The 21,934-nt window shown below is 37.7% G+C and overlaps 4 protein-coding genes across 5 annotated transcripts; all 4 read left to right on the forward strand.

Annotated features, from left to right (window-relative positions):
• Positions 1-2,851: 2,851 nt before the first annotated feature.
• On the forward strand, positions 2,852-5,293 carry LOC147761743 (uncharacterized). Its single transcript, XM_087014325.1, has 3 exons — positions 2,852-3,734; positions 4,296-4,359; positions 4,790-5,293. Exon 1 carries the CDS (start codon positions 2,940-2,942, stop codon positions 3,720-3,722), a length of 783 nt encoding a protein of 260 aa, XP_086870451.1. The 5' UTR covers positions 2,852-2,939; the 3' UTR covers positions 3,723-3,734; positions 4,296-4,359; positions 4,790-5,293.
• A 1,835-nt stretch (positions 5,294-7,128) lies between these two features.
• On the forward strand, positions 7,129-10,605 carry LOC106171791 (uncharacterized). Of its 2 annotated transcripts, none has more exons than XM_087012374.1 (2): positions 7,129-8,352; positions 9,991-10,605. In XM_087012374.1, the coding sequence occupies exons 1-2, from the start codon at positions 7,407-7,409 to the stop codon at positions 10,095-10,097; spliced, it is 1,053 nt and encodes a 350-aa protein (XP_086868500.1). In that variant the 5' UTR covers positions 7,129-7,406; the 3' UTR covers positions 10,098-10,605. The 2 variants fall into 2 exon arrangements, 1 of the variants encoding a protein (XP_086868500.1); XR_001239356.2 differs by lacking the exon at positions 7,129-8,352 and adding an exon at positions 8,362-9,700.
• Positions 10,606-12,305: 1,700 nt separating this feature from the next.
• LOC106166092 (uncharacterized) lies at positions 12,306-14,761 on the forward strand. Its single transcript, XM_087014284.1, has 3 exons — positions 12,306-13,182; positions 13,767-13,830; positions 14,258-14,761. The coding sequence occupies exon 1, from the start codon at positions 12,388-12,390 to the stop codon at positions 13,168-13,170; it is 783 nt and encodes a 260-aa protein (XP_086870410.1). The 5' UTR covers positions 12,306-12,387; the 3' UTR covers positions 13,171-13,182; positions 13,767-13,830; positions 14,258-14,761.
• Positions 14,762-16,558: 1,797 nt separating this feature from the next.
• Positions 16,559-21,636, forward strand: LOC106166077 (toll-like receptor 4). Its single transcript, XM_013544498.3, has 2 exons — positions 16,559-19,010; positions 19,365-21,636. The coding sequence occupies exons 1-2, from the start codon at positions 16,822-16,824 to the stop codon at positions 19,885-19,887; spliced, it is 2,712 nt and encodes a 903-aa protein (XP_013399952.2). The 5' UTR covers positions 16,559-16,821; the 3' UTR covers positions 19,888-21,636.
• The last annotated feature ends 298 nt before the right edge of the window (positions 21,637-21,934 follow it).

The following is a 21,934-nucleotide window of genomic DNA, read 5'->3' on the forward strand; positions in this document are numbered from 1 at the left end:
TTCTTCAATGGCTTGTTTTTTCAAATATTACAGTAACATTTTCTAACGACTCTGATTGCCCCATGAATGGTTCAAAAACAGGTCTGCGGTATACACTATATGAACTTTGTGAGAAATGTGATATTGGCTATCAGATAAAAAGTCCAAATCAGTGGCTGTCTCTTGGGATCTCCCTAACTAGTATCCTTGGTGTGACCTGCGGTTTAATAACAGCTTACATATATCGCTGGAATATCAAGTATGTATTATAATCAGGGTTTACGTGGTTACGGATGTTTGTAAACGGATGGTTGTAAATTGTGTGTGTGTGTGTGTGTGTGTGTGTGTATGTGTGTGTGGGTGGGTGGGTGTGGTGAGAGAAATAGAATGATAGAGACTGCAATATGTTAATAAAAATGTATGTAAAATGCGTCTAATCTCATTTTACAAACTCTATCATATACACGTTAAGGAGAATAAACTTTAAATGGCGTTTTTTATGTGAAAAAAAAGCTGAATTTCATTATAAAATGCATCTTATATTTTAGATATCGACTATATCTACTTCGACGCCGGTTACGTAGACAAGGATTTATTGCAACCCCGCCTGGTCACGTGTACATTTCATACGATGATGGTGATGATCAGTGGGTAGTGAATGAACTTTTACGTCATTTAGAAGTGGCGAAAGAGCTTGACGTCATTATAGATCAGAGGGATTTCATTGGTGGAGCATCTCTGGCTGAAGCTATCGTCGAAGCTGTGGATAACAGCAGGAAGACAGTTCTTGTTCTATCAGAAAATTTCGTGCTAAACCCTTGGTGTGAATTTGAGTTTGAAATGTCACTGGCTCGCGGTTACAATTCGGTGATACCAGTCATGTTTCAAACGGTCCCCTTTGATGTCATGACAAAATCGCTTCGGAAATTCATAAAGGCAAGAGGTTATATAAAATGGTCCGACAGTCAAGCAGGACAGCGTTTATTTTGGAAACGTCTCATGGATGCTATTCTCGCCGTCAATAATTAACTTGTGCATGATGGTGAAGTTGACCACACCGATTTGCTGTAATAACCACATGTTATATTTATAATTAACAACTTGTGCAGAAAAATATCCAAATAAAAGGAAAATAACACCTTTGAGGTAGTCTGACATATCATATTGTGAATTTTTTAATTTTTTTAAAATTGATTGATAAATTAATTAATTAATTAATTAATTAATTAATTAATTAATTAATTTATTTATTTATTTATTTTTTTTTTTTTGCATTCTGAATTTCTGTCCATTTTGTAAATACACCGTGAATGTGTACATACAGTGCTCATCGCCAACTTAGTAATGGAGATGCTTATTTCTCTGATAGTAGGAAGGAAGTAAGAATGGAACCGTATATGATATTAGATTTTTTTAGTGATCTTTTCAATAACATTACCAGCCTTCACTAATTTTTTTTCAAACGTGAGAATCAGACGCTTGATTATACCCTCTTGTCATCCCGGGGGTTGGAGAGTGGGGATTGTATGGACTCCTTTCATTATAGGTGTTCTGTTATATACAGTATATTGAATTTAAATGAACAGCATTTCTCTGCATAAAGCCTTTAGCTCTACAGTTTTGGAAACGGCTAGCACGTATTTTTGGTTTATATAAAGACATAGGGAGAAGAAAAAACCCGTGAATAACACTTAATTTTAAAATACATTGTAAATACGTGTGTATGTAATGTATATAATAAAATTACTGCTTTGTATGTGTATCTGACGAGTTAATGTAAGTTGCTCTACTACATCCTTACGTAGATATCGTGTAAACGGATTTACATTATCTGAGCGAAATCTGATTGTAATTCTGCAGTCACAAATATATCAAATTCCTGCTAAGTCACTGCTTTAATAAAGATTTCGTAAAATGCTCAATGACCCAATTTGAATGCATTTGATACGACCTAGAACGTCTTCCTAGTTCGCGCATGTTAAGTAAACGGGCCTTATACATGTAGATGTGAAGGTTTTGTTAACCCCGTCATGTGTTTGGAAAATCTTATTTTATTTACTTTTATGCGGCTGCATATTTCTTTAGGAGCAAATGCACAATGGAGACTGCCTATCAAACAAACCCAGCTAAATCTAATTTAGTAACCTTCAATGGTGTAAAACGCTTTGGATGCTGTGTAAACATACTTTCCCCAACCTGCCTGTGACTCATTTAAAACTAACCAGGAAGTTTTGATCATATCAACTTAGCTTCAACTGGTGGAAACTAGCAATCCACCCATTATCTGAACCACTAATAGGATACTGCGATGCTCCAATACAGGGATGTTAAACATCAACATCGACAATAAGCGACACAGACAACACAAATATAGTTTATATCACAACACGCACACGTCAGAGTTACTACATTATGTGATACCACCGTGTTGATCAATCTTACTTTAAGATAGAAATTAACTGCGGAATGTTTCTATTGACCAACCAAATATGAAATGTATAAACCAGAAGATTATTGGAACCATTCCAAACAATATGACATCGTATAGTAGTTCATTTTTCCATTTAAAAAGCAAAAAACTCGATATATTAGGAAAATGTTATACAGTAGCTTCTTTCTAAATAAAATGTTTTTATTTATTTATTTATTTGTTTGTTTGTTTATTTATTTATTTTGAACGGAACAGTATAAATAATAATCAGATTTGATTATAAATGTACGTATAAGGACACTATTTCAAGTCATTGTGGCAGTGACGCTCGATTCACCATCAGGCCATATCTTATCGATAGCAATTGTGTTGAGGGTAATGCAAAGGGGGATTCCCATAACTTGTATTTGATTTCTTTTATATGAAAATTCGATCTGTGAATTAAGGGGATTTTTGTGTGATATGCTTTATGCGCCATCTTAATTTTGAGGAGTAAATCTTACTTCCTCGTTCTACTTATTACACAATCATGGCACAACTTGTGTCTGAAGTTAGTAAACTTGTCAAGAAGTGCAATCAACTGTCAAATGAAAACTTAGAGCTACGACAGGAACAGGAAAATCATGCTACTGCGATACGAGAGCGCGACGCACAAATATCAGAGCTGAACGGGATGATTCAAATTCTGCGAAGGGGGGCGGCTTCATGCTTAGATTCAGAAAGGCGGCTAGCGCTTGAAAATGCGACCCTTCTTGATTCCAATCAGAATCAAAGTCTGGAACTTAAAGAGCGGGTGAAGAAAATACATCAACTTCAGGCTGAATTAAAGAAAGCCCGTCTCGATGGTATCGAGGTAAAAGGTCAACTGACGTCACTGAGGTCTAAGGTCACCGCTGCTTATGAACGTATCCAACAGCTGGAGACTGAGAATGCTCAGTTAAAGGCTGACTTGAACGTTGCCAGACAGGAATACGAGCCCTCTGCGTTTAATTCAGAGCACCCCCCTCAGCTTGAAGAAGAAGAAGAAGAAGAGTATGATGATGATGATGATGATGAAGATGAGGAAGAAGAAGAAAACGAAGTCAATAGCCATACTGACACCACAGCTGGTGAAGTTAGGAGACAGGTGACAGGAAACGATACAGAGGCTGGGGAACGAGTGAAAAGCAACGATGTCTTGTATGTGAAAACATATGGACAGATCTTTTATACATCTTACGGTCTAGTAGTTAAAGTATCGGATATTATACGTCAGTGTGATGAACACAATAAAGAGCATTTTGGGTGGTGTCCACATGGATATCGATATTGAGAACAAGTGCTTGTAAGTTGCCTTAGTTTTTTTTTTTTTTTTGACAACATCATCAACAACAACAATAATAATATCTTTTTATGAATTTGAAAGCTCTGGCATGTTTCACCGAGGCTTCAGTGATATTAAAAATGTTGAAATAAGCACAATATAATTCATTGAAAATATATTATAGTAGGCCTACAGTTTTCTAAATTACAATTTTCTAGTAGAGAAAGAGAATGATTAAATGACGAGTTTTCTCTTATGTCAGTACTTTTTAAATTGATAATATAGTTTTGAGGCGACAGTGGTGCAAAAATAATTTACAACTTTTATTTGGTTAACAAGCACTAGTTGTGTTATACGAAATGCATGTATTTCACAACTTTGCTGGTACAGGCCCGTACCTAGCAGTTGCAATATTTTCTGAAAATGTGGACCTTTTGTCGTGAAACATTATTTTATCTAGATCAAATTTACCCAGAGGGGACCTTTTCCCAGCAAAAAGGGGGGTCTTTTCAACCCCCGAATCCCTCCTGGCTACAAGGCTGTTGTGCATACTCTATGTAGATATTATTATTTTCATTACAGTGGCCTGGTGACAACAGAACACTTGCAGAGGTCGGAATCCCACCTAACGCAATGATCCACTGTGGTGAGTATTCGGAGTTCACATCTCTTAGTCCTCCAACTCCAGGGTCCAGTTTCATCAACACTGGATAGCGCTATCCTATGGATAGCACTATTCATTGGATAAAACTGTTATCCTCTAGACAGTTATCCTGAGAAGAGCAGCAATTTTTTATCCAAATGATAGCAATTTCAGAAACTAAAATAAGTATCTATGGCGTTTAGAAATCATCACATTACCAACAGGATAATTGACCAGAGGGTAACACTTCCTTCTAATGGAGTCGTCCAAGGTGACCGAAGTTCTCCCGAAGCTTTACGGGATTTGAAAGAGAAGGGGCTCAGAAATAATGGCAGACTTTTATGTGCAGTGCAGGAAAGAATAAAAAATTACAACATTTCTTCAAGGACTTTTCTCTAGTTGTTTGATGGAATTGGTTATTTATGTATTTCAGGTCCAACAATAGAAGCGATGATGGATGCAGCCAAACAGGCACATGAAAATCATTCTGCAAAATGAGATGTTGTGCTGCACCAATGCAGACGCACCAAACGTGAGCGCCAACAAGAATGGTCATAAAGAACACGCGTTATGTTTTCTTTAAATCTAATCAAAATCAACTGTGACAGCTGTGAAGTGATTTTTAAAATTGTAACTCATCTACTATTAAGTTCAACTCTTACATTTGTAACTCTTAGGTAATTTATAAGTTGTGTATATTGTGTAAATAGAATCTACAGGTATATGTGTGTGACTTTTTAAAAAATCTAATAATTAAGAGGAAAACAAATGTTGTATGTGTTTAATTGACCCGAAAAAGACACTGGACATACGGAACTACTTCCATATCGAAGTAACTGGTAACGTGAGCTACTTGCCAACGGCTAAGTACGAGAAGAACCGAAAACATATATGTAATACGATACGTGAATGTACAAGCTAACAATGTATAACACTGTATTGCAGTTTACTTTCTTTTCCTTTGAATAGCTTAATACATACCACCACAAAGAACATACAGTGTAGGTATAAAGTGCGCGTCATTCATTTACCTGTACAATTTGCTGAATCTGCTCACAACCTTCATTCAGCCTTGTTCGCTTTCAGAAAGAAATGAGCACGCAGCTAGCTAGATGTCAAGCGTGTCCAAGTTAGATCAATATACCATATGTTCTACAGTAAATTCTGCATTTCCTTTACGAAAATGAAACATTTCACCTATTTTTTTCTTTATTCCAAAGACAATCAACAACATGAATGCGCCCCTTTTACAGGGTACCTGGAAGGCGGTAGTACCTGTTAATGCAAATCAATGCGCTTCGTTGAAAACCAAAGTTTTCGGAGAAGTAGGTTGCTATTTAACCAGGATCGAGTGGCAAAGGGTCACCTAGTAGAATGTATGGAAGAAAAATACTGTTACAGCTGATGTAATGGGGACAGTGTATGGTCTACACACGCATGTATACATGTATCTGCTGAACTGGATAAAATCGATTCATACAATGAAATTTACAAATGTTCAAGTTGATCAAGTCCTGAAACAGGCCAGGTGGTAACAGAGTAGTATCGCGGATCATATTGTAAATAGGGGACAATTTAATCTAAGTTGTCCAGTGTCTCCAAACCAACAAAACTATATATTTGTTGAACGCTTCTCTGATATTTACTCCAACATAAAAATAGTCTTAAAAGTATCAACGCATAAAGTACCATCCTGATAAATCCCACGTGTCACACAGGAATATTCAAGCCCTCTGTGTTTCGTGTCAAAGATGAAGATCGAGCTACTTGAACAGTTCACACTTTAGTGTGTTATGGAATATACTGATATCTAGCGGCACGATATTGGGCACGTACTTAGCGTATGGTCCACAGTCACAGCCAAACAGTTGCTCAAGTTCCACCCAAAACTAGCAAACTAATGCCGGCATAGTTTCGGTTTACATTTTACATAAAAGTGGGTGATTTCGGCTCTCTAAGTCAGAGTATCCCTTTGCTTCGACAGTCTTGAGATAAAAAAGTTATTTTTCTGTATTTTAAACTGCAGTAATACAGCATTTATTTGTCGTTTGTGATCAGACTGATTTAAACGAATAAACAAATGTATAGAAAGTAACGCATCATGTGACCTCGTCAGATGTTTGATGTTTGAAAGAGAGACACGCAGCGCTGGAGAGGGGGTGCCGAACAAACTGTCCCTTTTTTGCCGGGAAGAGGTCATGCATCCATGGACAAAATTGAATGTAGGTGCACGCAGGTTTCGTGGTAAAAAGTCCACCACTTTTCAACCCCCTCCCTTTGAAATCGCTGGCTAAGGGGCCTAAAAGAGCTTTTCTTTTAACATTTGTCTGAATGTTTCTCTTAAGTGAAGGTTGATCATCCTAAATCATTTCTTACGATTGGTCCAGTGTGTGTGTGTGTGTGGGGGGGGGGGGGGGGGGGGGCTGGGGGGGGGGGTAGATCTTTTAAAGACATAAAAGACATAATCCACGTGAGATACCTCAAGCAGTGTCTGTCTCTGCAGTTAAATATCATTATCCTTGCTTTATATGCAAATACAGCATCCAGACTATATTTTTACTGCAATGTAATTGAATCTTACTGGAAGGTTGAACAATATGCGCCGGGACCTTTTTCAGAAATCAATCAACCGTTATACTGGTACTTTGTAATGTGGAATGACCAATAAGGTAGTTTGTTGAACTTCAAGGGGAATTCCCTTTCGGGAAGCTTAACCGAACACGGTAAATACCATTCAACAGTAAAGCTAACACTATGTAGATCATTCTTATTTAGAATAGAAATACTAACACGCACTTAAGAATGAGTTGGCCATATGAAACGAATACTGTGGCGGCTTTATGTTCATGTTCGTTAGGCATAAAAGGTTAGGACTCACTGAAAAGAGGAATATTTAGGAAGTTAGAAAAAGTGTGCTTGCATGACAATTGAACACTGAGCCTCATAAAGCATTTTAGCATATAACACGACACTGTCAACGTCACTCTGTGCGCAGTAGTCACGAGAGTAGTACCCTACTGGTATCAACACTATAAAGCTAGGTACAAATCATGCATATTGCAACAGAAGCACCAGGGGGTTACCTTTGCATTATATTATTTTTGTTGCTCTTTTGCAACGGTACTACGTGCAGTGGTGTTGATGGAGACAGTTTTGTGGAACAGTGTCCAAAGGAATGCCGCTGTTATAGCACGTCGCCATCCAACCACACAGTTGATTGCTCAGGGAGGTCCATCAGATCCATACCCCTGGGGATTCCACGTAATACAACCGTCTTAGACCTACGGAACACTGGTCTTTCTGAAATACCGCCATATGCATTAAGTCATCTGGAGAATCTAAACACACTTTACCTTGGAGGAAATGACATAACAGCGTTCAACGAGAACAGTTTTGCGGGTTTAAAGGCATTGGGATATTTGAATCTGTTTCCTATTCATCCAGGTATGAATATCGACTATAATGCCTTCCCTCCAACTTTGTTCCGTGAATTAACCTCGTTGAAAACCCTTCATATTGGTGGAATGGGTTCGGGTAAACATGTTCAACAAGATTACATAGATCGCACAATAGCGCTATTACACAAGTTAGAAGAGTCGTTTTGGTCTCATTTGTCTCAAGGAAATGTACTATTTGGTCCTGGATATAGTAATATATCGTCTCTGAAGAGGCTGGTTTTCAAAATGCATTCAAGTGCTGTGACACAGTTGCAAAAAGAGGCTTTCTTCTGGTTAAAAAACTGCCCAATCGAAAAACTTGCTTTTATTGGCTATGACATTAACCGTGCAGAACCAGATATGTTGTATATTTTTCCACGTTTAAAAGAATTATATCTGGAGTGCAGTTCTTTTCTGTCGTTGCAGAATGAAGGAGATTTTATTTGCGGCTTAGAGAACAACACATCAATTGAAACTATTCGCATGAAAAATGTTTTCCTACGTTCTTTCTCACAGTGGAAGATATCAGCGACAGCTCTCATATGCTTAGAAAATACAGGTACGTCGTTGAAAGCACTAGTATTGATTCACAACAACGTAGAAGAATTTGACCTGTATTACTTGTATTATTTTCCGAATTTGGAGTATCTACATCTGTCGAATAATCTTATTGTCTTTTCCCCCATAAATGGAAAGGACGTTTCTGGCAATATCAGGGGTTCTTTTACGTATATTTTCCTACTGCTAGGGAACTTAAAGTACATGAGAATCGACAATAACTTGAGAAACAAAGATACGGGCCCTCTACAATATGCCTTAACGCATTCTTTTTGGAAAAGCCTCCCGTCATGTAAGCTTAAACAATACGTTCCCAGGTCTTTTAATGTAAAAGACATGCCATCACCAGTTTTACGATTTTCTCTTCCTATTAACATTGAATTCCTTTCGATGAGTTGGTGGTCAAATTTGGGCAGTAAACTTTCTGTTTCGTGCCCCTTTAAAGAAAGCGTATATATTTATCCAAATAAGCTACGCTTTCTTAGGATGGAAGGCGTTGGTGTATTTTATGGATTGGACAATTTGGAACATTTCAATGCTTCCCATAATATCCTCAACTGTCTTCCAAGAGACTTTTTCAATGGTCACTTTCCATCGTTGAGGTCCCTAAATCTTGGTGACAACAAACTAGGACCTTTAATAAGTGAGGATGGGATACGTCCAGTAAAACTCCCAAGGTTAAAGTTTTTGGATTTATCACTGAATGAGATCAGGACCATCCCTGAGAACTTTTTCGACCGCCTTGTCTCTCTTCAGCGACTGGTGCTGCTCGGCAATTACCTAAATGCAGGTTCCTTTGGTATGATAAATTACATGTCCGTGGAAGATTTGAGCCACACCACGGAATGGGCATATTCATTAGACTATTTGGAAACTAAGGGGGACCTAGATTCTAGCTTAAGTATTCATTTGAATATGACGTACAATCCTAGAGCCTGCACCTTTTACAATGGGGAGGGATTTCATCGAAGGAGGGCCCGCAGCAGTACATTTTCTGAAGCAGATTTATCACAAGATTTGGAAACTAAAGGGAAACCATATTCTAGCTTAAGTATCCAACTGAATATGACAAACAATCCTACAGACTACAACCATTGCGATAGGGGGGAATTTCTTCAATGGCTTGTTTTTTCAAATATTACAGTAACATTTTCTAACGACTCTGATTGCCCCATGAATGGTTCAAAAACAGGTCTGCGGTATACACTATATGAACTTTGTGAGAAATGTGATATTGGCTATCAGATAAAAAGTCCAAATCAGTGGCTGTCTCTTGGGATCTCCCTAACTAGTATCCTTGGTGTGACCTGCGGTTTAATAACAGCTTACATATATCGCTGGAATATCAAGTATGTATTATAATCAGGGTTTACGTGGTTACGGATGTTTGTAAACGGATGGTTGTAAATTGTGTGTGTGTGTGTGTGTGTGTGTGTGTATGTGTGTGTGGGTGGGTGGGTGTGGTGAGAGAAATAGAATGATAGAGACTGCAATATGTTAATAAAAATGTATGTAAAATGCGCCTAATCTCATTTTACAAACTCTATCATATACACGTTAAGGAGAATAAACTTTAAATGGCGTTTTTTATGTGAAAAAAAAAGCTGAATTTCATTATAAAATGCATCTTATATTTTAGATATCGACTATATCTACTTCGACGCCGGTTACGTAGACAAGGATTTATTGCAACCCCGCCTGGTCACGTGTACATTTCATACGATGATGGTGATGATCAGTGGGTAGTGAATGAACTTTTACGTCATTTAGAAGTGGCGAAAGAGCTTGACGTCATTATAGATCAGAGGGATTTCATTGGTGGAGCATCTCTGGCTGAAGCTATCGTCGAAGCTGTGGATAACAGCAGGAAGACAGTTCTTGTTCTATCAGAAAATTTCGTGCTAAACCCTTGGTGTGAATTTGAGTTTGAAATGTCACTGGCTCGCGGTTACAATTCGGTGATACCAGTCATGTTTCAAACGGTCCCCTTTGATGTCATGACAAAATCGCTTCGGAAATTCATAAAGGCAAGAGGTTATATAAAATGGTCCGACAGTCAAGCAGGACAGCGTTTATTTTGGAAACGTCTCATGGATGCTATTCTCGCCGTCAATAATTAACTTGTGCATGATGGTGAAGTTGACCACACCGATTTGCTGTAATAACCACATGTTATATTTATAATTAACAACTTGTGCAGAAAAATATCCAAATAAAAGGAAAATAACACCTTTGAGGTAGTCTGACATATCATATTGTGAATTTTTTAATTTTTTTAAAATTGATTGATAAATTTATTAATTAATTAATTAATTAATTTATTTATTTATTTATTTTTTTTTTTTTTGCATTCTGAATTTCTGTCCATTTTGTAAATACACCGTGAATGTGTACATACAGTGCTCATCGCCAACTTAGTAATGGAGATGCTTATTTCTCTGATAGTAGGAAGGAAGTAAGAATGGAACCGTATATGATATTAGATTTTTTTAGTGATCTTTTCAATAACATTACCAGCCTTCACTAATTTTTTTTCAAACGTGAGAATCAGACGCTTGATTATACCCTCTTGTCATCCCGGGGGTTGGAGAGTGGGGATTGTATGGACTCCTTTCATTATAGGTGTTCTGTTATATACAGTATATTGAATTTAAATGAACAGCATTTCTCTGCATAAAGCCTTTAGCTCTACAGTTTTGGAAACGGCTAGCACGTATTTTTGGTTTATATAAAGACATAGGGAGAAGAAAAAACCCGTGAATAACACTTAATTTTAAAATACATTGTAAATACGTGTGTATGTAATGTATATAATAAAATTACTGCTTTGTATGTGTATCTGACGAGTTAATGTAAGTTGCTCTACTACATCCTTACGTAGATATCGTGTAAACGGATTTACATTATCTGAGCGAAATCTGATTGTAATTCTGCAGTCACAAATATATCAAATTCCTGCTAAGTCACTGCTTTAATAAAGATTTCGTAAAATGCTCAATGACCCAATTTGAATGCATTTGATACGACCTAGAACGTCTTCCTAGTTCGCGCATGTTAAGTAAACGGGCCTTATACATGTAGATGTGAAGGTTTTGTTAACCCCGTCATGTGTTTGGAAAATCTTATTTTATTTACTTTTATGCGGCTGCATATTTCTTTAGGAGCAAATGCACAATGGAGACTGCCTATCAAACAAACCCAGCTAAATCTAATTTAGTAACCTTCAATGGTGTAAAACGCTTTGGGTGCTGTGTAAACATACTTTCCCCAACCTGCCTGTGACTCATTTAAAACTAACCAGGAAGTTTTGATCATATCAACTTAGCTTCAACTGGTGGAAACTAGCAATCCACCCATTATCTGAACCACTAATAGGATACTGCGATGCTCCAATACAGGGATGTTAAACATCAACATCGACAATAAGCGACACAGACAACACAAATATAGTTTATATCACAACACGCACACGTCAGAGTTACTACATTATGTGATACCACCGTGTTGATCAATCTTACTTTAAGATAGAAATTAACTGCGGAATGTTTCTATTGACCAACCAAATATGAAATGTATAAACCAGAAGATTATTGGAACCATTCCAAACAATATGACATCGTATAGTAGTTCATTTTTCCATTTAAAAAGCAAAAAACACGATATATTAGGAAAATGTTATACAGTAGCTTCTTTCTAAATAAAATGTTTTTATTTATTTATTTATTTGTTTGTTTGTTTATTTATTTATTTTGAACGGAACAGTATAAATAATAATCAGATTTGATTATAAATGTACGTATAAGGACACTATTTCAAGTCATTGTGGCAGTGACGCTCGATTCACCATCAGGCCATATCTTATCGATAGCAATTGTGTTGAGGGTAATGCAAAGGGGGATTCCCATAACTTGTATTTGATTTCTTTTATATGAAAATTCGATCTGTGAATTAAGGGGATTTTTGTGTGATATGCTTTATGCGCCATCTTAATTTTGAGGAGTAAATCTTACTTCCTCGTTCTACTTATTACACAATCATGGCACAACTTGTGTCTGAAGTTAGTAAACTTGTCAAGAAGTGCAATCAACTGTCAAATGAAAACTTAGAGCTACGACAGGAACAGGAAAATCATGCTACTGCGATACGAGAGCGCGACGCACAAATATCAGAGCTGAACGGGATGATTCAAATTCTGCGAAGGGGGGCGGCTTCATGCTTAGATTCAGAAAGGCGGCTAGCGCTTGAAAATGCGACCCTTCTTGATTCCAATCAGAATCAAAGTCTGGAACTTAAAGAGCGGGTGAAGAAAATACATCAACTTCAGGCTGAATTAAAGAAAGCCCGTCTCGATGGTATCGAGGTAAAAGGTCAACTGACGTCACTGAGGTCTAAGGTCACCGCTGCTTATGAACGTATCCAACAGCTGGAGACTGAGAATGCTCAGTTAAAGGCTGACTTGAACGTTGCCAGACAGGAATACGAGCCCTCTGCGTTTAATTCAGAGCACCCCCCTCAGCTTGAAGAAGAAGAAGAAGAAGAGTATGATGATGATGATGATGAAGAAGATGAGGAAGAAGAAGAAAACGAAGTCAATAGCCATACTGACACCACAGCTGGTGAAGTTAGGAGACAGGTGACAGGAAACGATACAGAGGCTGGGGAACGAGTGAAAAGCAACGATGTCTTGTATGTGAAAACATATGGACAGATCTTTTATACATCTTACGGTCTAGTAGTTAAAGTATCGGATATTATACGTCAGTGTGATGAACACAATAAAGAGCATTTTGGGTGGTGTCCACATGGATATCGATATTGAGAACAAGTGCTTGTAAGTTGCCTTAGTTTTTTTTTTTTTTTTTTTTTTTTTTTTTTTTTTTTTTTGACAACATCATCAACAACAACAATAATAATATCTTTTTATGAATTTGAAAGCTCTGGCATGTTTCACCGAGGCTTCAGTGATATTAAAAATGTTGAAATAAGCACAATATAATTCATTGAAAATATATTATAGTAGGCCTACAGTTTTCTAAATTACAATTTTCTAGTAGAGAAAGAGAATGATTAAATGACGAGTTTTCTCTTATGTCAGTACTTTTTAAATTGATAATATAGTTTTGAGGCGACAGTGGTGCAAAAATAATTTACAACTTTTATTTGGTTAACAAGCACTAGTTGTGTTATACGAAATGCATGTATTTCACAACTTTGCTGGTACAGGCCCGTACCTAGCAGTTGCAATATTTTCTGAAAATGTGGACCTTTTGTCGTGAAACATTATTTTATCTAGATCAAATTTACCCAGAGGGGACCTTTTCCCAGCAAAAAGGGGGGTCTTTTCAACCCCCGAATCCCTCCTGGCTACAAGGCTGTTGTGCATACTCTATGTAGATATTATTATTTTCATTACAGTGGCCTGGTGACAACAGAACACTTGCAGAGGTCGGAATCCCACCTAACGCAATGATCCACTGTGGTGAGTATTCGGAGTTCACATCTCTTAGTCCTCCAACTCCAGGGTCCAGTTTCATCAACACTGGATAGCGCTATCCTATGGATAGCACTATTCATTGGATAAAACTGTTATCCTCTAGACAGTTATCCTGAGAAGAGCAGCAATTTTTTATCCAAATGATAGCAATTTCAGAAACTAAAATAAGTATCTATGGCGTTTAGAAATCATCACATTACCAACAGGATAATTGACCAGAGGGTAACACTTCCTTCTAATGGAGTTCAAGGTGACCGAAGTTCTCCCGAAGCTTTACGGGATTTGAAAGAGAAGGGGCTCAGAAATAATGGCAGACTTTTATGTGCAGTGCAGGAAAGAATAAAAAATTACAACATTTCTTCAAGGACTTTTCTCTAGTTGTTTGATGGAATTGGTTATTTATGTATTTCAGGTCCAACAATAGAAGCGATGATGGATGCAGCCAAACAGGCACATGAAAATCATTCTGCAAAATGAGATGTTGTGCTGCACCAATGCAGACGCACCAAACGTGAGCGCCAACAAGAATGGTCATAAAGAACACGCGTTATGTTTTCTTTAAATCTAATCAAAATCAACTGTGACAGCTGTGAAGTGATTTTTAAAATTGTAACTCATCTACTATTAAGTTCAACTCTTACATTTGTAACTCTTAGGTAATTTATAAGTTGTGTATATTGTGTAAATAGAATCTACAGGTATATGTGTGTGACTTTTTAAAAAATCTAATAATTAAGAGGAAAACAAATGTTGTATGTGTTTAATTGACCCGAAAAAGACACTGGACATACGGAACTACTTCCATATCGAAGTAACTGGTAACGTGAGCTACTTGCCAACGGCTAAGTACGAGAAGAACCGAAAACATATATGTAATACGATACGTGAATGTACAAGCTAACAATGTATAACACTGTATTGCAGTTTACTTTCTTTTCCTTTGAATAGCTTAATACATACCACCACAAAGAACATACAGTGTAGGTATAAAGTGCGCGTCATTCATTTACCTGTACAATTTGCTGAATCTGCTCACAACCTTCATTCAGCCTTGTTCGCTTTCAGAAAGAAATGAGCACGCAGCTAGCTAGATGTCAAGCGTGTCCAAGTTAGATCAATATACCATATGTTCTACAGTAAATTCTGCATTTCCTTTACGAAAATGAAACATTTCACCTATTTTTTTCTTTATTCCAAAGACAATCAACAACATGAATGCGCCCCTTTTACAGGGTACCTGGAAGGCGGTAGTACCTGTTAATGCAAATCAATGCGCTTCGTTGAAAACCAAAGTTTTCGGAGAAGTAGGTTGCTATTTAACCAGGATCGAGTGGCAAAGGGTCACCTAGTAGAATGTATGGAAGAAAAATACTGTTACAGCTGATGTAATGGGGACAGTGTATGGTCTACACACGCATGTATACATGTATCTGCTGAACTGGATAAAATCGATTCATACAATGAAATTTACAAATGTTCAAGTTGATCAAGTCCTGAAACAGGCCAGGTGGTAACAGAGTAGTATCGCGGATCATATTGTAAATAGGGGACAATTTAATCTAAGTTGTCCAGTGTCTCCAAACCAACAAAACTATATATTTGTTGAACGCTTCTCTGATATTTACTCCAACATAAAAATAGTCTTAAAAGTTGACTCAACGCATAAAGTACCATCCTGATAAATCCCACGTGTCACACAGGAATATTCAAGCCCTCTGTGTTTCGTGTCAAAGATGAAGATCGAGCTACTTGAACAGTTCACACTTTAGTGTGTTATGGAATATACTGATATCTAGCGGCACGATATTGGGCACGTACTTAGCGTATGGTCCACAGTCACAGCCAAACAGTTGCTCAAGTTCCACCCAAAACTAGCAAACTAATGCCGGCATAGTTTCGGTTTACATTTTACATAAAAGTGGGTGATTTCGGCTCTCTAAGTCAGAGTATTCCTTTGCTTCGACAGTCTTGAGATAAAAAAGTTATTTTCCTGTATTTTAAACTGCAGTAATACAGCATTTATTTGTCATTTGTGATCAGACTGATTTAAACGAATAAACAAATGTATAGAAAGTAACGCATCATGTGACCTCGTCAGATGTTTGAAAGAGAGACACGCAGCGCTGGAGAGGGGGTGCCGAACAAACTGTCCTTTTTTGCCGGGAAGAGGTCATGCATCCATGGACAAAATTGAATGTAGGTGCACGCAGGTTTCGTGGTAAAAAGTCCACCACTTTTCAACCCCCTCCCTTTGAAATCGCTGGCTAAGGGGCCTAAAAGAGCTTTTCTTTTAACATTTGTCTGAATGTTTCTCTTAAGTGAAGGTTGATCATCCTAAATCATTTCTTACGATTGGTCCAGTGTGTGTGTGGGGGGGGGGGGATGGGGGGGTAGATCTTTTAAAGACATAAAAGACATAATCCACGTGAGATACCTCAAGCAGTGTCTGTCTCTGCAGTTAAATATCATTATCCTTGCTTTATATGCAAATACAGCATCCAGACTATATTTTTACTGCAATGTAATTGAATCTTACTAGAAGGTTGAACAGTATGCGCCGGGATCTTTTTCAGAAATCAATCAGCCGTTATACAGGTACTTTGTAATACGGAATGGCCAATAAGGTAGCTTGTTGAACTTGAAGGGGAATTCCCTTTTGGAAAGCTAAACCCAACACGGTAAATACCATACAACAATAACGCCAACACTATGTTGATCATTCTTATTTAGAATAGAAATACTAACACGTACTAAAGAATGAATTGGCCATATGAAACGAATGCTGTGACGGCTTTATGTTCATGCTCGTTATAAGGCAAAGAAAGGCAAGGATATATGAAAAACAGGGATAGAAAGGACGTAAGCAGCACATTACAACTAAAGGGGTGACACGACACTATTGACGCCATAGTGTGCAGTAGTCAGGAGAATACCATACTACACGTAGTATCAACACTATAAAGCTGGATACAAACCATGTACCTTGCAACAGGAGTAGCAGGGGGTTACCTTTGCACTATATTATTTTTGTTGATCTGCTGCAACGGTACTACATGTGGTAGTGCTGATGGAGAAAGTCTTGTAGAAGAATGTCCAAAGGAGTGTCGCTGCAGTACCACATCTCCCTCTTCCAACACAGTTGATTGCTCCGGAAGGTCCATCAGATCCATACCCCTGGACATTCCACGTAATACAACCGTCTTAGACCTACGAAACATCGGTCTTTCTGAAATACCGCCATATGCATTAAGTCATCTGGAGAACTTAAACGCACTTTACCTGGGAGGAAATGACATAACAGCGTTCAACGAGAACAGTTTTGCGGGTTTAAAGGCATTGGAATACTTGAATCTGTTTCCAATTCATCCAGGAATGAATGTCGACTATAGTACCTTCCCTCCAACTTTGTTCCGTGAATTAACCTCGTTGAAAACCCTTCACATTGGTGGCATGGGTTCGGGTGAAAATGTTCAACAAGATTACATAGATTGCACAATAGCGCCATTACACCAGTTGGAGGAGTTGTTTTTGTCTTATTTGCCTCACGGAAATTTATCATTTGGTCCTGGATATAGTAACCTATCGTCTCTGAAGACACTAGTTTTCAAGAGGTATTCAAGTACTGAGACACAGTTGCAAAAAAAGGCTTTCGTGTGGTTGAAAAATTGCCCAATCGAAAAACTTGCTTTCATTGACTGCAACGTTAACCGTTCGGACCCAGATATGTTGTCTATTTTTCCACATTTAAAAGTGTTAGATCTGGAGTGCAGTTATTTTTTGTCTTCGCAAAATGTAGAAGATTTTATTTGTGGCTTAAAGAACAACACAGTCGAAACTATTCGCTTAAATAATATTTTTCAAAAACGAGATAATGGTGCCATACCTGTCTCACACTGGACGATATCAGCTTCAGCTTTCAAATGCTTAGAAAATACGCCACTGAGAACACTGGAATTAATAAAAAACAGAATAGAAGGATTTGACTTGAACAACTTGCATTATTTTCCGAATTTGGAATATCTTGATCTGTCAAATAATATCATGATGTTTTTCCCAGAAAATGAAAAGGAGAATGTTGGAGAAAACAGTGTTGGGGATTATTGGGCATATTTATATCCACTATTAAGAAAACTTAAGTATATGAGAATCGACAATAACTTGATAAACAAAAATAAGGCCCCTCCAAAATGTGACTTAACGCACTCTTTTTGGAAAGGCCGCCCGTCATTCAAACTTAAACAATACGTACATGTAGCCAGGTCTTTAAATGAACAAAACATGCCTTTACCGGTTATAAAAGTGCTTTTACCTGCAAATTTGGAATTCGTGTCAATGAGTTGGTGGCCAGTTTGGGACAATGGAGTTTCTTCTTATTGTGCCTTAAGAGGAAGTTTATATTTTTATCCAAATAAGGTACGCTATCTTACAGCGGAAGGCGCTGGTTTCAAATATGCATCATATTTATTTTATGGATTTGACAATTTGGAGCATCTCGATGTTTCCCATAATATCCTCAACTGTCTTCCAAGAGATTTTTTCAACGGTCACTTTCCATCGTTGAGGTCCCTAAATCTTGGTGACAACAAACTAGGACCTTTAATAAGTGAGGATGGCATACGTCCAGTAAAACTTCCACGCTTACAGTTTTTTGATTTATCACTGAATGAGATCAGGACCATCCCTAAGAACTTTTTTGACCACCTTGTCTCCCTTCAGCGGCTGGTGCTGCGAGGCAATTACCTTAATACGGTGTCGTTCAGTATGATAAATTTCGTGTCTGTGGAATACATAGATCTGAGCAACAACAAACTACAGGCATTTTCATCAGAAGAGATGGAAAATATAAGGAAACTAAATTCTAGCTTAAGCGTTAATTTGAATATGACGAACAATCCTGTAGACTGCACCCTTTGCGATAGTGAGGAATTTATTCAATGGCTTATTTTTTCAAACATTACAGTTACATTTTCCAACGACTCCGATTGCCCCATGAATGGTTCAAATACAGGTCTGCGGAATACACTAAATGAACTTCGTGAGAAATGTGATATTGGCTATCAGATAAAAAGTCCAAATCAGTGGCTGTCTCTCGGGATCTCCCTAACCAGTATCGCTGGTGTGACCTGCGGTTTAGTAGCAGCGTACATATATCGTTGGAATATCAAGTATGTATTATATTCAGGGTTTATTTGGTTATGGATGTGATTATGACATCATAATTGTGAATTATGTGTGTGTGTGTGTGTATGTGTGTGTTGAGAGAAAGAGAATGAGAGAGACTGATATATGTTAATCAAAATGTATGTAAAATGCGCCTAATATTATGTTACCAACACTATCATATACACGTTAAGGAGAATGGTCTTTAAATACTGTTGTGTTTTTTTTCATGTGAAAAAGCTCTATTTATATCATTTTACAAACTCTATCATATACACGTTAAGGAGAATAAACTTTAAATGGTGTTTTTTATGTGAAAAAAAGCTGAATTACATTATCAAATTCGTCTTATATTTTAGATATCGACTATATCTACTGCGACACCGGTTACGTAGACAAGGGTTTATTGCAACCCCGCCTGGTCACGTGTACGTTTCATACGATGACAATGATTATTACTGGGTAGTGAATGAATTTTTACGCCATTTAGAAGAGGAGAACGAGCTTGACGTCATAATAGATCAGAGGGATTTCATTGGTGGAGCATCTCTGGCTGAAGCTATCGTCGAAGCTGTGGATAACAGCAGGAAGACAGTTCTCGTTCTATCAGAAACCTCCATGCTTAACTCGTGGTGTGAATTTGAGTTTGAAATGTCATTGGCTCGTGGCTACAATTCGGTGATACCAGTCATGTTTCAAACGGTTCCGTTCGATGCCATGACGAAATCGCTTCGGAAATTCATAAAGGCAAAGGGCTATGTAAAATGGTCCGACAGTGAAGCAGGACAGCGTTTATTTTGGAAACGTCTAATGGATTCGATTCTTGACGTAAATAATCAACTTGTGCATGATGGTGAAGTTGACGACATTGAAATGCTGTAAAAATCACATATTATATCTGACAGCTTGTGCAGAAAAAATAAAAAAAGAATTGTGATTGTCTGATACATCAAATTGTGAATGATGTATTTACGTTTTGTATCGCATGACGTCTCTATATCATTTTAGCATTTGTGTTCATTTTGTAAATACACGGTGTATGTGCACATAGTGCCTATCGCCAGCATAGTAATTGTGGTGCTTATTTCCCTAATTGTAGGAAGTCAGAATGGATCCGTATGTTATATAAGTTTAAGTGATCTTTTTAATATCGCTTTCATTTCCCCAATTTCGCCAGAGGTATCATTAGCCTTCAGTAATTATTTGGAACATGTGAATCAGACGCTTGATTAGACCCCATTGTCATCTGGGGGAGTGGGAACCGTATGGACGGGTCTGTGCATATACCAGTCTCCTTTAGTTATGGGTATAATGTTATATATGTTGAATTTAAACGAACAAGGTTTCTCTGCATAAAGCTATTTTGCTTTACAGATTTGGAAGCGGATAGCATGGATGTTGGTTTATGATTATCATGAGAAAGATGAAAAACTATGTAGGTATATATGTATTCCAATATGTTCACTGTACCAGACTGTGTGACGGAGCTCTCTCTGACATCGCATAGTCACTGTTGACCTACTTAAAACCGCGGGAAAAGCAGACAACAACAACAACACTATATAAGATTCATGAGATATATTCGTCTTTTTGTTAAAAATACATTAATATCCACAATGTGTGCCATTCTGGGCTTTTCGTTATCCGACACACTGTACAAAAACTCGCAACTTACGTCTGCGTCCGCATTCATGCGTTTGGCGCCATTTGTTATTTTGGTCTCGAATGAACGCGAGAATCCGCGTGACACCATTACGTCATTAGCAACGAATGCCTTGATGACCGGGAAGAAAAGCATCGAAAGCCCTATTGACAAGCACAGATTTTAGTTTTACTACAATAACGGCCGTTTTAGTGGTAAAATACAATAGAATATATTTCCACGCGTTGTTTACAATGTATTTCATGCGGAATTTTGAATCTCAAAGGAAGAGTTATTATTGCTTTAATTAACCCCGTATGTTCTTTGTGAAAGCTGACGAAAATTTTGTTCTCAAATTTGGCGTTAAAAAAACCCGGTGTAACAAGGTCTTGAGATAAGGGTGAGTGCATTTTTTTTAATATCACGTTGATCGAATAACTCCGCGGGGACTCTCGCTGACTGCAATCAGATTAAGAGAGCTGCTGTCATCGCGAGGAGAAGAGAGGACCACAAACGCACATACTCACAAAAGAGTACAACAACTGACTCATCCCCAGAAATGCACTGCATGACGTCACGCCTAGCCCACTGCGCATGCGTGCATTTTTAACGAGTTGCTAGATTGCCATAGGAAAATGAAGGGGTTCGCGATTCGTGGGTAATTCGTGAGAATTGACAAACTAAGGGCCTGATGCCGATAGACAGCAACGCTGTGCTATGCTTCAAGCAACTCCTGACCAAATATCTCTAGGGTTTTTAAAAAAATGTTCAGTGTTTAAGACACCGGGAAGCTGGATCACATCTAACGCAATAATCCACCGAGTGAGTATCCCGTATATTCAACGATCTCCAGCTTCAGATGTCGCTTGTTACGAAGTATTAACTGATGCGTACGACAATTTGTCAACTATCTTAAATTGGGAAATAAGACTAAATGTTTTAAGGCAAAAGCAGTGTTTATCAAAGAAATTTGAAGCTGAATTTTTAAGCTGAGCGTACGCCCTTGTCTATACAGATAGAGACATCTGTTGATGCTTAAAAAAATTTAATTTCACCAACTGCGATACACCACTACAGGGATATTAAACCTGAAGGTCGACAACAGAGGGAAATTGCCAGTGGGGCCATATTCCATAATCATAATACTTTATTCTGTACAGTTGTTATTCGAACACCCATAGTTACGTGTATAACATTAACGTATTGCTTTATTGCCCACTGGATAAATTACAGCACGATGTTTTGATTTATGTCCCACCCCTTCTGAATATAAGGTGGATGTTTTAA

This window comes from Lingula anatina, chromosome 5 (genome assembly GCF_051362555.1).
Source record: "Lingula anatina isolate TDL-2025a chromosome 5, LinAna3.0, whole genome shotgun sequence".
Taxonomy (NCBI): Eukaryota; Metazoa; Brachiopoda; class Lingulata; order Lingulida; family Lingulidae; genus Lingula; species Lingula anatina.

Excerpts from the sequence above, each read along its gene's own strand:
- LOC147761743 (XM_087014325.1), top strand. The coding sequence starts at position 2,940 with ATGGCACAACTTGTGTCTGAAGTTAGTAAACTTGTCAAGAAGTGCAAT.
- LOC106171791 (XM_087012374.1), top strand. The coding sequence starts at position 7,407 with ATGCATATTGCAACAGAAGCACCAGGGGGTTACCTTTGCATTATATTA. Across the intron at positions 8,353-9,990 it reads CATATGCTTAGAAAATACAG|ATATCGACTATATCTACTTC; the intron begins GTACGTCGTTGA and ends CTTATATTTTAG.
- LOC106166092 (XM_087014284.1), top strand. The coding sequence starts at position 12,388 with ATGGCACAACTTGTGTCTGAAGTTAGTAAACTTGTCAAGAAGTGCAAT.
- LOC106166077 (XM_013544498.3), top strand. The coding sequence starts at position 16,822 with ATGTACCTTGCAACAGGAGTAGCAGGGGGTTACCTTTGCACTATATTA. Across the intron at positions 19,011-19,364 it reads ATATATCGTTGGAATATCAA|ATATCGACTATATCTACTGC; the intron begins GTATGTATTATA and ends CTTATATTTTAG.